Genomic DNA, 14,159 nt, shown 5'->3' with positions numbered 1-14,159 from the left:
CGACTCATTGGCTCTGGCCTGATCTCCTACGGTAATGCATTAATTCACACGATCGTGCATTAATTCATACGACATGCTCAATCATGACGGTAACCCGTTCGCCCCGTCACATCACAGGTAATCCTGTACCCCTCTATAAAAGGGGAACCCCTCCATCTTAGAGGGGGTTGGACTCTGAAACTCGGGAGACATTTTTCCTCTCCTCCTATACATTTGCTCCATCTGACTTAGGCATCGGAGGGTCGGCACCGAAAACCCTGGCCATCGGCTTTTTGCAGATCTCCCGAAGGACGCCGCCCGCCGGCGGACCGCTACCCGCCATCCCACGCCGGAGCTCCTCGTTCTCAGCCGACAGCCGCCCCCGGGTCCAATTTCCAGCAATAGTTGGCGCTAGAGGAAAGGACCGAGTTATGACCATGAAGTTGAGAAGCAAAGGAGCCTCCAATGCTTCCCGGCATCTCCCACCAAGTTCTGGACACTCTGTCCAGAATTCGCCATCTCCGGCTGATCCAGTTTTCTAAGTTCAGCCGGAATAGTTCAATATCCTGGTGCAGCAAGTTCAAGCCTTGGCCGCAGCCGTCCAAGGCCTGCAACGTGAGGAAGCCCCACCTATGCCGCCTCCACAAGCCCAGGTCCAGCCAATGCTTCCTCCAAACGGACCGGTGCCCCAGGGCCAAAATCTTCATGGCTCCTTGAGGGCCAACAATGAAGGACGATGCTGTTGCCAAGGCTCAGTTCGGGCGTCTCCCCGGAGAGAACTGCCGGGGAGGAGCATAGATAGAAGGCCGCAGCTCTCGGAAGCTGAGTCAGCCCCGGACCAACATGAGCCGAAGCAGACTACTGTGGCAATCCCCCAGGCTGGGAAGCTCGACAGGAAGGTCGAGAAGCTTGAGCGCCAGATTGAAGCGCTTCACAGCAGAAAGGCAAGGCATGAGGGTGACTTTGAGTTTACCACCAAGTTCCTCTTTTTTCGCCAAATCGAGGATGAGCCGGTCCTACCGAGATTCAAAATGCCCCAAGTGGAGCCCTACAACGGAATTACTAACCCCCTCGATTATTTGGAAAGTTACCGAGCCCCCATGGCATTGCAAGGGTCCTCGGAGGCTGTGCTTTACAAGGCCTTCCCAACGACTCTTTGGGGAACAGCTCGGCTTTGGTTCTCTGGGCTGAAACCGAGCATGGTATCCTCCTTTGAGCAGCTCGGCAGGCAGTTCGCCACCAACTTTGCTGCCAGCCGGTGCCAGCGGCGAACGTCGGATTCCCTCCTGGACGTCAAGCAAAAGGAGAGGGAATCCCTCAGAGAATACCTCGACCGCTTTACTGCTGTAACTTGGGAGGTCTGCGAGCTCGACCAGTCGATAGCCATGTCGGTACCAAAGACCGGAGCTCGCTCCTACAGATTTCTTTTCTCCATTGAGAAAAGCTTCCCTGCCGACTTCACCGAGATATTGGTCCGAGCTCGAAAGTATGCGAAATCCGAGGAGGACATCGCCTCCAGGCGGGGCGCGACCGAGCAGGCCTTGAAGAAGCAGAAAAGACGCCACGAGGAGCGCGGCCGTCCCAAAAGCCCGTCTCCCCACCGAAACAAGAACCTGCCTCGGCTGAGGAGTCCACCTGGACAGCGTTGACAGCTTCGACCAAGGTCCCCGCCTCGACCGAGATCTCCACCGCGGCCATGAATGCCCTCGGGGAGGTACAAGAATTACACCCCCCTGAATGTTCCTCGGGTAGAGGTCTTAATGGAGATAGAAGGTCGAGACTATTTCCGACCTCCACCCTCGATGCGGGATACAGGAGCTCGGCGCAATCCTAGGAAGTATTGCCATTTCCACCGAGACCACGGCCACGACACGGAGGATTGCTTCCAGCTCCGGGATGAGATCGAGGCGCTTATCCGTCGCGGAGTACTCAACCGGTTTGTGCGGAACCGGCGTGAGAAAAGGAGGCCAGTGGAAAATGCCGCACTACCCGAGAATCCAAATGATAACAGGCCTATCGCCGGTACCATCAACGCTATCGGAGGAGAAAGTTCAGCTGAAGATCCAACCGGGAGAAAGACCCCTCTGAAGCGTTCGCGCACCTCCAAAGTCATCTCATTCTCGAACAAGGACTTGGAAGGAGTTGATACTCCTTATGATGACGCTGTGGTCATCTTCATGATTGTAAACAAATTTGATGTAAAACGTATCCTAGTTAATAATGGAAGCTCGGCAAATATTTTGTACTACGATGCCTATCAAAAAATGGGGATGACAGAAACCCAGCTTCGGAGAATGAATGCTCCACTGGTCGGATTTACTGGAGATTCGGTCTCGGTTGAGGGTGAGGTCGGCCTCCTTGTCATGGTCGGGCTCGATCCCCAAGAAAGTACTGTGAGGATGGATTTTCTTGTGGTCCGCCTATCCTTGGCCTACAACGCCATCCTCGGACGACCAGGGCTAAATGCCCTCCAAGCTGTGGTCTCGACCTATCACCTGCTTATGCGGTTCCCCACCGACCAAGGAGTAGGCAAAGTTCGTGGGGACCAGTCAATAGCTAAGCGGTGCTACATGGCAACTCACCAAGCAAAGCAACCAGGTAAGGCACCAAGTCGGGAGGGAGCTACCGGCCAAGGTGCCAACTCAAACGTCAGATCAGATGCTGCCCATCGAAACCTTGGAAGTGCGGGACGACCTCCGAAAAGGACGGATAGAACCTGGTGAGCTTCTTACCCAGATTTTTTTACAAGAAAATTGCTCAGAGCTAACCGTGCAGGTCGGCTCCGGCCTGAGCTCCCTCGAAAGAAACCGCCTGATTGAGTTTCTTCGGTCCAATATGGACGTCTTCGCCTGGTCGCCCGCCGACATGCCGGAAATAGACCCTGAGGTCATGATTCACCAACTCCAGGTGAAACCGACCTACAGACCTGTGCGGCAGAAGAAACGGGGCTCCGCCCCAGAACGACAACGGGCAGCGGCCGAGAAAGTGGACAAACTTCTCGAAGCCGACTTCATCCGGGAGGTCTCCTATCCAGACTGGCTCACTAACGTGGTCCTCGTGAAGAAAGCTAACGGGAAGTGGCGCATATGCGTGGACTACACCGACTTGAACAGAGCCTATTCAAAGAACAGCTTTCCGCTCCCCAGCATTGACCAACTTGTGGACTCCACCTCGGGACACCAATTGCTGACCTTCATGGACGCCTTCTTGGGATACAATCAAATCCGAATGGCGCCAGAAGATGAGGAAAAGACGGCCTTCATCACCGACAAGGGCATTTATTGCTACAAAGTGATGCCGTTCGGGTTGAAAAATGCCGGAGCAACATATCAAAGGCTGGTCAGCCAAATCTTTAAAAATCAAATAGGCCGAAACATGGAGGTCTATGTGGACGACATGCTGGTAAAAAGCCGAACAGCGGAGGACCATGTGGCTGATCTCAACGAGACATTCTCCACACTTAGAAAGTATCGGATGAAGCTCAACCCTGCTAAGTGCACATTCGGAGTCACCTCGGGCAAATTCCTTGGCTTCTTAGTCACCCAGCGAGGAATCGAAGCAAATCCCGAGAAGATTCGAGCGCTGCAAGAGATGGTGCCACCAAAGACGGTCAAGAAGGTACAGCGGCTCACGGGGCTGGTCGCAGCTCTGGGAAGGTTTGTTTCTAGGTCGGCCGAGCGTTGCCTCCCATTCTTCACAATCCTCAAGCAACCGAAGAACTTCTTGTGGTCGGAGGAATGTCAGTAAGCTTTTGAAGAGCTTAGGCACCTCCTTGCTTCCCCTCCATTACTCACAAAACCCCAGCAGGATGAGCTCCTCTATTTGTACCTGGCCGTCTCCCCAGTTGCGGTAAGCTCAGTCCTGGTTCGAGAAGAAAACAAGTTTCAAAGATCAGTGTATTATGCCAGCCGGATCCTGAAGGATGCCGAGACCCGATATTCTAAACTGGAGAAAATAATTTTTGCCCTGGTCATCTCGGCTCGGAGGCTCCGGCCCTACTTCCAGGCCCACACTGTGGCCATACTGACCGACCAGCCTATGAAGCAGATTCTGCAACGCTCGGATCGCGCCGTGAGGATTGCCAAGTGGGCAGTCAAGCTCGGAGAGTTCGACCTCGAATACCGTCCGAGGCCGGCGATCAAAGCCCAAGCGCTCGCCGATTTCATCGTGGAGTGCACTTTGCCGAACGATCCCGAGCTCCCACTCATGCCAATGGAGGAGACCCCGAGGCAGCCATGGGTCGTATATGTGGATGGCTCCTCGACCTCGGAGGGTAGCGGAGCAGGTCTTATCCTTACAAGCCCAGATGGGGTAGTTGCGGAGCAGGCCCTACGCCTCGAGTTTCCAGCCTCAAACAATGAGGCGGAGTACGAGGTGCTCGTCGCCGGACTCAAATTGGCAAAGGAGCTGAAAGCAGAGAACCTGAAGGTTTTTAGTGACTCCCAACTGGTCGTAGGCCAGATTCTGGAAGACTTTGAAGTAAGAGAGCCGTCAATGCAAAGATATCTCTACAAGGTGCGAGACCTCACGTCCACCTTAGGCTCCTTCAATATCCAGCACATTCCTAGAACAGAGAACCTAAGGGCAAACCAACTGTCGAAGCTGGCGACTTTCCACATAAGCGAGCTTCCTAAGGCAACAATGCTCGAATATCTCCAAACGCCCGGTACAGAGGAGCCTGAGCCAACCCTCTACGTCGACATCGAGCCGAGCTGGATGGACGAGCTCGTCAACTATCTATAAATTGAGGCCCTCCCCAACAATGAGCTCAAGGCTTGCCGAATCAGGCGTCTAGCCTCCTGATACATATTATATGAAAGCAAGCTTTACCGAAAATCTTTCACCTCTTCCCTCCTCAGATGCCTCCGCCCGTCAGAGGTGGACTATGCTATGCAAGAGGTTCATAAAGGAAAATACGGGAACCATCTGGAAGGCCGAGCACTGGCCCACAAAATCTTGCGCTAAGGATACTATTGGCCCACACTTCAAAAGGATGCAACGGACTTCGTCCGAAGGTGTGATCGATGCTAACGAAACGCCAACATCCAGTGCCGACCTTCGGCCCCGCTAACCTCGATCGGCGCCCCCGGCCATTTGCCCAAAGGGGGATTGACATCCTGGGGCCCTTCCCCTTGGCTACCAGGCAGAGGAAATTTTTGGTCGTTTCCATCGACTGCTTCACCAAATGGGTCGAAGCCGAACCAGTGGCCCGGATCTCCGAGCAGAAGATACGGGATTTTGTTTGGAAGTCAATAATCTGCATATTTGGACTCCCCCGCATCCATCTGATAACGGCCGTCAGTTCGACAACACCCGTTTCAGAGAATTCTGCTTCGAGCTCGGCATCGATCACCGCTTCACCTCGATAGCCCATCCACAGACGAATGGAGAAACCGAGGTAACAAATCGCACCATCCTCCAGGGGCTCAATGCTAGGCTCGACCGGTCCAAGGGGCAATAGGTCGAAGACCTCTACAATATCCTCTGGGCCTACAGAACCACATTCTGACTTCTTACCGATGAGACCCCCTTCAATCTGGCATACGGAACGGAAGCTGTCATCCCTCTGAAAGTTGGACTCCCCTCACCAAGAGTGGAACATTACGACACAACCTCCAACTCCTCCTGACTCAGGGGCAACTTGGACCTCATTGAGGAGACCAGGGAGGCAACTTGAGTTCGTATGGTAAGATATCAATGAAAGACGGCGCAGTACTACAACTCCAGAGTGAAGGCCAAGCTTTTCAAGGCAAGAGATCTTGTCCTCAGGAGAGCAGAAGTTTCTCAGCCCACCGAGCAGGAAAAGCTTGCCCCGAACTGGGAAGGACCTACTGGATTGCGCGAGTCCAGCGGCCCGGAGTATACAAGTTGGAATCTCTTCAGGGGACCCTCATTCCACGAAGCTGGAATTCCGAAAATCTTCGAATGTACTACCAGTAAACCCTTCAGGGGTCTTCGATGATTGGTCTCGTCCCCTTCTCATAGTTCTCTCTTAATTATTCCATGCTCCTCCTGATATTGGGACACTTGAGATCTTCAGAAAACCCGACCAAGCTCGGATGCCTGACCAAGCTCAGATGCCCGACCAAGTTCGGATGCTCCAGCCAAGTCTGGAACGCCTCGCCATGTCGACGTCGAGCTCGATCTCGATCTCCCTCAAAGACCCCGACCAAGATCGGGATGCCCCGTTGTTCGACAGTGAGCCCAAGCTCCCTCGACCTCGGAAAGCGTCACTAGATCGATAGCGAGCCCAAGCTCCCTCGACCTCGTGCTCGATTCCTCGACTAAGGTCGGGATGCCCCGTTGTTCGACAGTGAGCCCAAGCTCCCTCAACCTTGGGAAGCGTCACCAGGTCGACGACGAGCCCAAGCTTCCTCGACCTCGTGCTCGATTTTTCGACTAAGGTCGGGATGCGCCGCTGAGTCGACAGTGAGCCCAAGCTCCCTCAACCTCGGGAAGACATTCAACAACGGATAGTACCTTCGCGGACCCCCGAGGCCTTCAACAATGGGGTAGTACCTTCACAGACCTCCGAGGCCTTCGATAACGGGGTAGTACCTTCACGGACCCCAGGGCCTTCGACAACGAGGTAGTACCTTTGCGGACCTCCGAGGCCTTCAACAACGGCGTAGTACCTACGTGGACCCCCTGGCGTGCAGGCGTACCTAAAGCAGACAATACCTCGTAGGGAACGCAGCATTCTCTCCTGCTCGGCCGGTGCGAGGTACGCTGTTGCGCAAGACTCCGACCAAAGTGCCATCCCTACAACAGATAACACCACCTGCGGAAGCGGACTACAGGCCGAGGAACGCCCCTAAAGGCCAATCACAGGGCGGAGTCACTCACCTCTACTTGAGATGCCCAGCTCCGATGGTGCAAGAGGTATAACCCTACCCAACACCTATGTCATCGCATTTATTTGCTTATATTACAAGATGGTCGGCAAAACCCCGACTAAGCTCGGAACCCCCCGACCAAGGTCAGGATGCTCTCTTGAATCAACCATGAGTCGAGGTTCCTTTAACCCTGTGCGTACCCTCCCCACTACCAATCTCCAGTTCAATCTTCACTTGTTCCGGGCCTTTCTGAACGAGGGCCCGGCCGAGTCCAAATGTCGATTTAAGCCAAGACGGCCTGTAACGACAACCTCGAGCTCTGCCCGATGATACTCTGGCCGAGCCCGGAGGTGCCAAGTCACTCATCGTAAGTTTCGATTCTACTTCCTGACACTCTGACTGAGTTCGAGATCAAAAGGCATAAAAGCCCCAACGGTAGCCCGACCTCGGTCTACGATCTCTTCGGGGCGCGACCCTAAAGCTTTGGCAAGCTTGTTCTGGAAGCCGAGCCCTAGGACTTGGCCAAATTTTCTGGAAGGTAAATCTAAATACCTAGCGGGATCTCTTCGGAGCCCGGCCTTAAAGCTTTGGCAAGCTTATCCTGGAAGCCGAGCCCGAGGACTTGGCCAAATTTTCCAAAGGATAAACCTAAAGGCTTAGTGGGACTTCTTCGGAGCCCAAGCTCAAAGATTTAGCGAGTTTTCCTAAAGTCTAAACCCGGAGCCTTAACGCGATCCCTATCAGAGCTAAGCCTGACAATTTAGCGAATGCTACTGGAATCTAAGTCTATGGATTTAGCCGAGCTTGAAGATTTGGAGAAATTCGTGGGAGGGGAATTCAACTTAAGCAGCCAAGGTAAAAGTTTACCTACTATGCAAAGAAGAGACAAGCACAAATTTAGAAAAAGAAAGTTCTTCATTAATAAAGCCTAAAGGCCGAGTACAAAATTGAGGTTCGGCCGTATTCAAGGGTCGAACTCGCTTACAAAAAGGGAAAACAAAAAGAGAAGGCTAAGTCCTAGGGAGCGGCAGCTGCATCAGTATCGACCTCAGGGTCGTCCACGATGATCACTCGAGGATCCTCGGCAGGAATTGGCTCGAGACCCTCCGCGGCGGCCTCAGATGGGGCTTCGCCAGTGGCCTCGGGAATGCCCCCGGCAACTTTCTCAAGGGGAGTCTCTTGGGCCGCTTGCTCGGCCGCATCAGTCTCGGCCTCGGCGACCTCCTCCTCGGCCTCAAGGGTTGCGAGAAGATCGAACTCGCTCTCTTCGCCGATCCCCGACCTAGGCCGAATACCCCCGAGGTCGAGCTGAGGGCAGAACCTGTGCATCTGCCTTCGAAAATTTTTGAAGCTGCGGAGAAACCCATCCACAGCCTCCTCCTCCAACATGTCGACAGAACTCCTCCGATTCCTTGAAGAGTTCCACTGCGTTCTGGGCCTGAGGCGCCCGATCTGAAGGCGCCCGACCTAGAGGCGCCCGACCTGGAGGCGCCCGACCTAGAGGCGCCCGACCTGGAGGCGCCCGACCTTAGAGCTCCCGACCTGGCGCCCGACCAGGCGCTCGACCTCAAGACGTCCGACCCGGGCACCCGACCTCAACACTCTCGACCTCGGAAGCCCGGTCTCACCATCCACCCGCCGCGGTCACATCCTTCTGCAGCTCGACCGGAGACCATGCCCTGCTACCGCTGTCAACAATCAATGCGCATGGCCTCTGCTGATCTTCGGCTCACTCAACAATCAATGCGCATGGCCTTTGCTGATCTCCGGCTCACTCAACAATTAATGCGCATGCTATCTACGGATCTCAAGCCCTCCACGGCAAACAGCTGACCCGCTCGGCTATGTCCGATCAGCAACGACTCATTGGCTCTGGCCTGATTTCCTACGGCAATGCATTAATTTGTACGACATGCTCAATCATGACGGTAACCAGTTCGCCCCGTCACATCACAATAATCCTGTACCCTCTATAAAAGAGGAACCCCTCCATCTTAGAGGAGGTTGAACTCTGAAACTTGGGAGACATTCTTCCTCTCCCCCCATACATTTATCCCCTCTGACTTAAGCATCGGAAGGCCGACGCCAGAAACCCCGGCCACCGACTTTTTGCAGGTCTTCCAGAGGACGCCGCCCACTGACGGACCGCCATCCCACGCCGGAGCTCCTCCTTCTCAGCCGACGGCCGCCTCCGGATCCAATTTCCAGCAACATATGTATATATAACATTTGATACTCAAATTCTGCCCAACAAAATCGATCTCAGCAGAACAGTCCCGCATATATTATAATACACGAGCAAGTTTTCAAATAATGGATTTTTGCAGTATCATCGCTATTTTCATTTTTGCTACCTGGCACCCTTCTTTTCTTCATCCCAGTTCATGGTACCTAAACTCCTTTCACATCCAACATATTGGAGAAAACATGGACCCCGTACATCCTCCAAGCCGGCTAAGCTTTGCACCTGCTGGCCGGAGAACTTGTTATTAAGACCTCGTACATTCCACAAATAGAATAATCTCGCAGAGCACACAAGTGAAACATTTTGAAGAAAATCCAAAACAAAACTCGGACGATCTGCCGGTACGGATCAACTGCTCATGGAGTGAAAAGGAAAAGAGATTTTACTAGCGATCAAAAGATTTTCATTCAGCACATGTTACAAGGCATCTGTTCATGCCTTCACAGCATATGAGCATCATCAGGCAACAGAGGGTAATGATTTCGAACATTGCATCACCATCGTCCATCCTCAGCTTTTCCCAGCAAGAACTGCTGCATGAACAAAGTCCTCGCACCGGGAAAACCCGCCTGACAGGGCATCTCCCAACACCCCCATAACATCGAATGCCTCCTGCAGATCGGCAGCTGAAGTCATGTCCTCAAGCCATGAGAGCATCTCCTTCGAGAATCCCACCATTTCCTTCATGTTCACCAGCCTCTCCTTCATCACAATCTCCCACCTCTCCAAACCACTCCCGCTGCCCCCTTCATCTCCCCCTGATGACCCCTTTGAACTTGCCCCACTCGATGCCTTGTTTACCTTGAAAAATCGCTGCAGCTGCTCAATCAAACCAGTGTAAACAAGCATTGGCTGGACGATGGCGAAGAGTTTCTTGTTGTCATTAAGATCTGTCGAGGATCCTTCATCTGATTTGACACCACTAGCAGATGATTCTGAGGACAATCGGAGGGTCGACCGGCCATGCTTGTGCTGCATAAAGGCATGGTATATGCCCCTCTGCAAGAAAGTAGGGCGGTGCTGCAACCAGTCCTCATATGACTCGGAGAGGAGAGAATTAACCATCATGAACTGGACAGTCTCCTCAGAGGACCCAGCAGAACGAGCCCCGGGAAGAGAGGATGAAAGCCTACTGGGAGAATCATAAGTGGGAGAAGCATTAGATAAGTATGCAGCTACTGACTTTGCCATGGCTCGGCGCTGCTGTTGGTTCGGGCTTCCTTGGTTGAGTAGGAAAGAAGCCATCTGGATCATGAAAGGGAGGAAGCGGAAGTTGCTCTCCCTCCCCCCACCTTTGCAGTCTGTGCTGAAAGAAGCACGCGTTGCAAACCGAGCTAACATCTGCATGAAGCAATATATTAGCACATAAAAGATAGTTTAGCCACCATATGCATTTGTTTCTCCATGAGAAATGATCACCATAAGACATTCCGACTGCATAAGTGCACTCATGACATTCAAATCTATCAACTGCTTAGTTCAGAACATTCAAGTATCATATTGAGATCTAACATGCCTACAGGAACATTTCAGGGCGTGCACCTCTATATTGGTAATGTGTCAGCATGATGAAGGCCAAACAGTTGGTTTTCATAGCTGGAAAACAAATTGCATGATCCAACAAGCATTATTAATAGCAGGGTAAGCCGTCCAATCAAACATATCTTTATAGACACACCAAAGAAAGTCCAACTTGCAAAAGAGAGACTTTGTCGGCAACAAACATTTACTAAATGAGTTCAGCTATGATGACAATAACAATATCAATAATAATGACATTAAAGTGTAAGTAAAATATTGAAAACTGGAAAAGTAATAACAATCATTACAATGAGCAAAACAGCAATAAGATCTCGACCAGATAGCGATGGACTCTTGATGTCATTAATTCTGGCCTTAGTGACATGTCATGAGAAATGTATGGTGCAACACAAGCAGTAACTAAAGTCCCACCCTCCTAATTACATGTTTGAAATTATCTAAAAGAAGCCTAGACATGAATTATGCCAACCACATATAGCTTGAGCAATCTCATTTATGTTTCCACAATTCAAGAAGCAAGCTGCATGAACTGGCTTGCTTCAACAGGGAGCTCTGTGTATGTGTGTGCGAGAGAGTGAGCGTGTCTGTCTGTGTGTGTCTCTGTGTGTCTGTAGATAAAGCAAATAAAGAGCAATCACTGAGACTGGTATCAAGTTTAGATCTAGGGGTAGTAGTGCATCAAGTTTAGATCTAGGGGTAGTAGTGCATCATCTACAATTCAACCATTTGTTTGTTATGGCACTCACAACCAGTGATATCTTCTGCTTTTCATCAAATTGTGAACAACCATCCATAAAATGATGGGTGACCTAACTACACATTATAGACCAATTTGAGTTGCAAAACACAATAAAATGAAAGAACAGAGAAATTGTCATACCAAGACAATGTCATAAGTCAGTAGTCGGAGTCGGCTGCCGTCAGCACGACCAAGGGCATTCAGGTTGTCCCAGTACTGATCGACACAGCGAACGTATTGTGCAAGAGGAACAGATGGGCCCCTCAAGGGGAAGATGCAATTACACAAGGTTTCATTATTCCTCAATGTAGCTCCTTCCCATTCCTTTTTGGGATTTTTCAGTGCAGCATCTGCTCGTTTGGCCTCCTGATGGCACTGGAAATGTATGATGTTAAAATGACTGACAGTTGTGTAAACACAGTCCCCGCGGACACTTCCTGAATTTGTTGGACCTAGATTCACCCGCTTGCTATAAGAGTAGACACCTAACATGTCATTGGGCCTCAGAGTATACCCCTCTCGGCATACCATGCAAGCCAGCCCATCTTCCTCTTCTTCTACATCTTCCAAACCTTCAATGGCAGGTTGGGCAACAACAATACGCTCACCACCATCTGAAGCAAATTCTTGTCGCATTCCAAGACCCTACAAGAGAAGCAGAACACAGAAAACAGACTGACTTTATGCACAGAATTAATTAGAAGGACCCATTGCATTAATTATATAACTTGCATTTGTAGTAGAAATAACTTATGCTAGCATGATTAAGACTCCAATCAGTATACCCTTGAGTAATCAATTATTTGTGGTGGTAAAAATGGATATTCCAGGTGTTGTCCCAGCTAAAACAAAATCTTAGAAGATTTAATCAAAAAATGAAAATATAATTTACCAAACAACTGCCCTTTTCTTATAAATCATCCATACTAATTATGATTTGCATCCAACAGTTATCAAATTGAATTGGGAAAAAAAAGGTATAACATAGCATCCCATTTCCTCAGCAGGGGGGAGAAAACAAAAACTGAATTCCCGGTAAGTATAAATTGCATTGCCATTTTCAAGATAGCCAAACCAACAAAGCGCAACTATTTAACTTCAAAAGGGAGCAAAGTTTCAATTTATGGAGAACAACAGTTGTTGCAACAAGCTTCTTTCCTGCTATAAAATATTATACTACTATGGCATTTAAAGGTGATTGGTTTTCAAAGAAACACAGAAAAACTTGAAAAATAAGAATGGAACCAGCATTGCAACACATAATTGCTCCACCCTTCCACCAACTTGTGTACCCATTTTTTTTGGTAGACTATACCATTTTCTTTCTCACTTATATGAGATAAATCTTCACTCTAATGCATATTGCATTATCACACTTAAAACTATATATTATTTCCTATCACATTATCTAAATACTAAAAAATCACACAATTATACAATATTACAAGTTACTTAAAAGTGAAGACTATCAGGAAAACACTTTATAGAAGGGGTAAAATAATAAAATTTACCTGCAGTAACTCTTCTCTTTTCCTCAGAGCACGACGGCGCATCTCATCCCTAGTAGCATGTCGCAACTTGGATATTTTCTCCCCAAGGAAACCATCCCCATTACTCTCCTTGTCAGCCAGTGTGTCCAACAAGTTCTCTGCTCTTGCACCTATCTCATTTTCTCCTGACACACCCTCCAAAGCATGAAGAAGGGGTAAGATTCCTTCCTCATCAATGCATGTTTGTATAGGCAAATGGCCCTTTGAAAGTCCCCTCAGCATCGACAAGATCAATGGAACTGATGGTAGTTTTAAACCAGTTGCCCATTCTGCACTTGACTTGAACCCAGCCTGGCCAGCAACCGAGAAACTCTCTCTCAGGTGCCTCACTGCAGCCTTGGTGATTCCCCTATCAAGAATCATATCCTTCAGCCTCTCCCCACATGAACTTGTCTTTAGTGACTCTGATACTCGAACAAAATTTTCCAAAGCAGATCTTTGCTTATCTGCTTGTTGTGCCACGATTTCATTCTTGGGATTATCCTGATGCTGTTTTTGAAGTTGATCGAATTCACCCCAGTCTTGCAAGTAAGGTTCAAAATGCTGAATAAGTGCTTCCATAGCTGCTGGTTCCCCGTAAGTCAAGTATGGCAATATCCTTGCCACCATCTCGTTATTCCGCTGCTGCTTATTTGACTTCTTGGCACCCAAGGGATGGCATAGCCTTTCTAGGAACATGAGAACTATCTTCTTAGCCTGTCCACCAGCACCACTTTCTTCACTAGAAATTGTAAGTACACTTTGAGTAATGCCAATGTCACTCTCATTAGCTTCCATAGTAAGGCTTTCAACAATCAAAAGAATGCCTTCAGCTGGCTCCATGGCATCTATTGTGAAGGCACGTCTTGCTGTCTCAAGCAGCAGCCCTAAAGCTCCTAATTGTAGTAAGGCTCGTCTATTCTCTCGTATCTTGCAGCAATACATGAGAAGGTTAAGTACCGAGCCCAACTCTTCTTGGTTTGACTTCAGCTCATCATCACGTAATCGCTGCAAAAAATATGAAGTTAAGAGCAGAAAACTCTACAAATCATCTAAATAAAACATGTGATAAACTGGTAGCACAATAGAACATTTTCAGCACCAAATACAAATGGAAGAATAAAGAAGAGCAAAGGCCTAGAATATATTGTGAAGCAAGGACCGCAATCTCAGTGCCGGTTGCTATACCGGTAGGTTCAGTCGGTACGGTACGATATGCACCTACATTGAGATAGCTCCAACCCCCTTTTTTTCTCACCTTTTATCACAATACTTCCAGATATTGGGCA

At 49.8% G+C, this 14,159-nt stretch overlaps 1 protein-coding gene across 1 annotated transcript in view; it reads right to left on the bottom strand.

Annotated features, from left to right (window-relative positions):
* Window positions 1–9,424: 9,424 nt before the first annotated feature.
* BIG (auxin transport protein (BIG)) overlaps window positions 9,425–14,159 on the bottom strand; it is a 29,866-nt gene continuing 25,131 nt past the window's right edge. The window contains exons 12-14 of the mRNA XM_008799377.6: window positions 12,853–13,878; window positions 11,483–11,986; window positions 9,425–10,401 (exon numbers count right to left, since the gene is read on the bottom strand). Coding sequence (XP_008797599.4) covers window positions 9,571–10,401; window positions 11,483–11,986; window positions 12,853–13,878 — 2,361 coding nt within the window. The 3' untranslated portion in view covers window positions 9,425–9,570. The remainder of the gene's footprint in view (window positions 10,402–11,482; window positions 11,987–12,852; window positions 13,879–14,159) is intronic.

The sequence above is a fragment of the Phoenix dactylifera genome, chromosome 2 (assembly GCF_051530095.1).
Source record: "Phoenix dactylifera cultivar Ajwa chromosome 2, Ajwa_hap1_PhDact_Kaust_v1.1, whole genome shotgun sequence".
Taxonomy (NCBI): Eukaryota; Viridiplantae; Streptophyta; class Magnoliopsida; order Arecales; family Arecaceae; genus Phoenix; species Phoenix dactylifera.
This window is presented reverse-complemented; position numbering and strand designations above follow the sequence as displayed.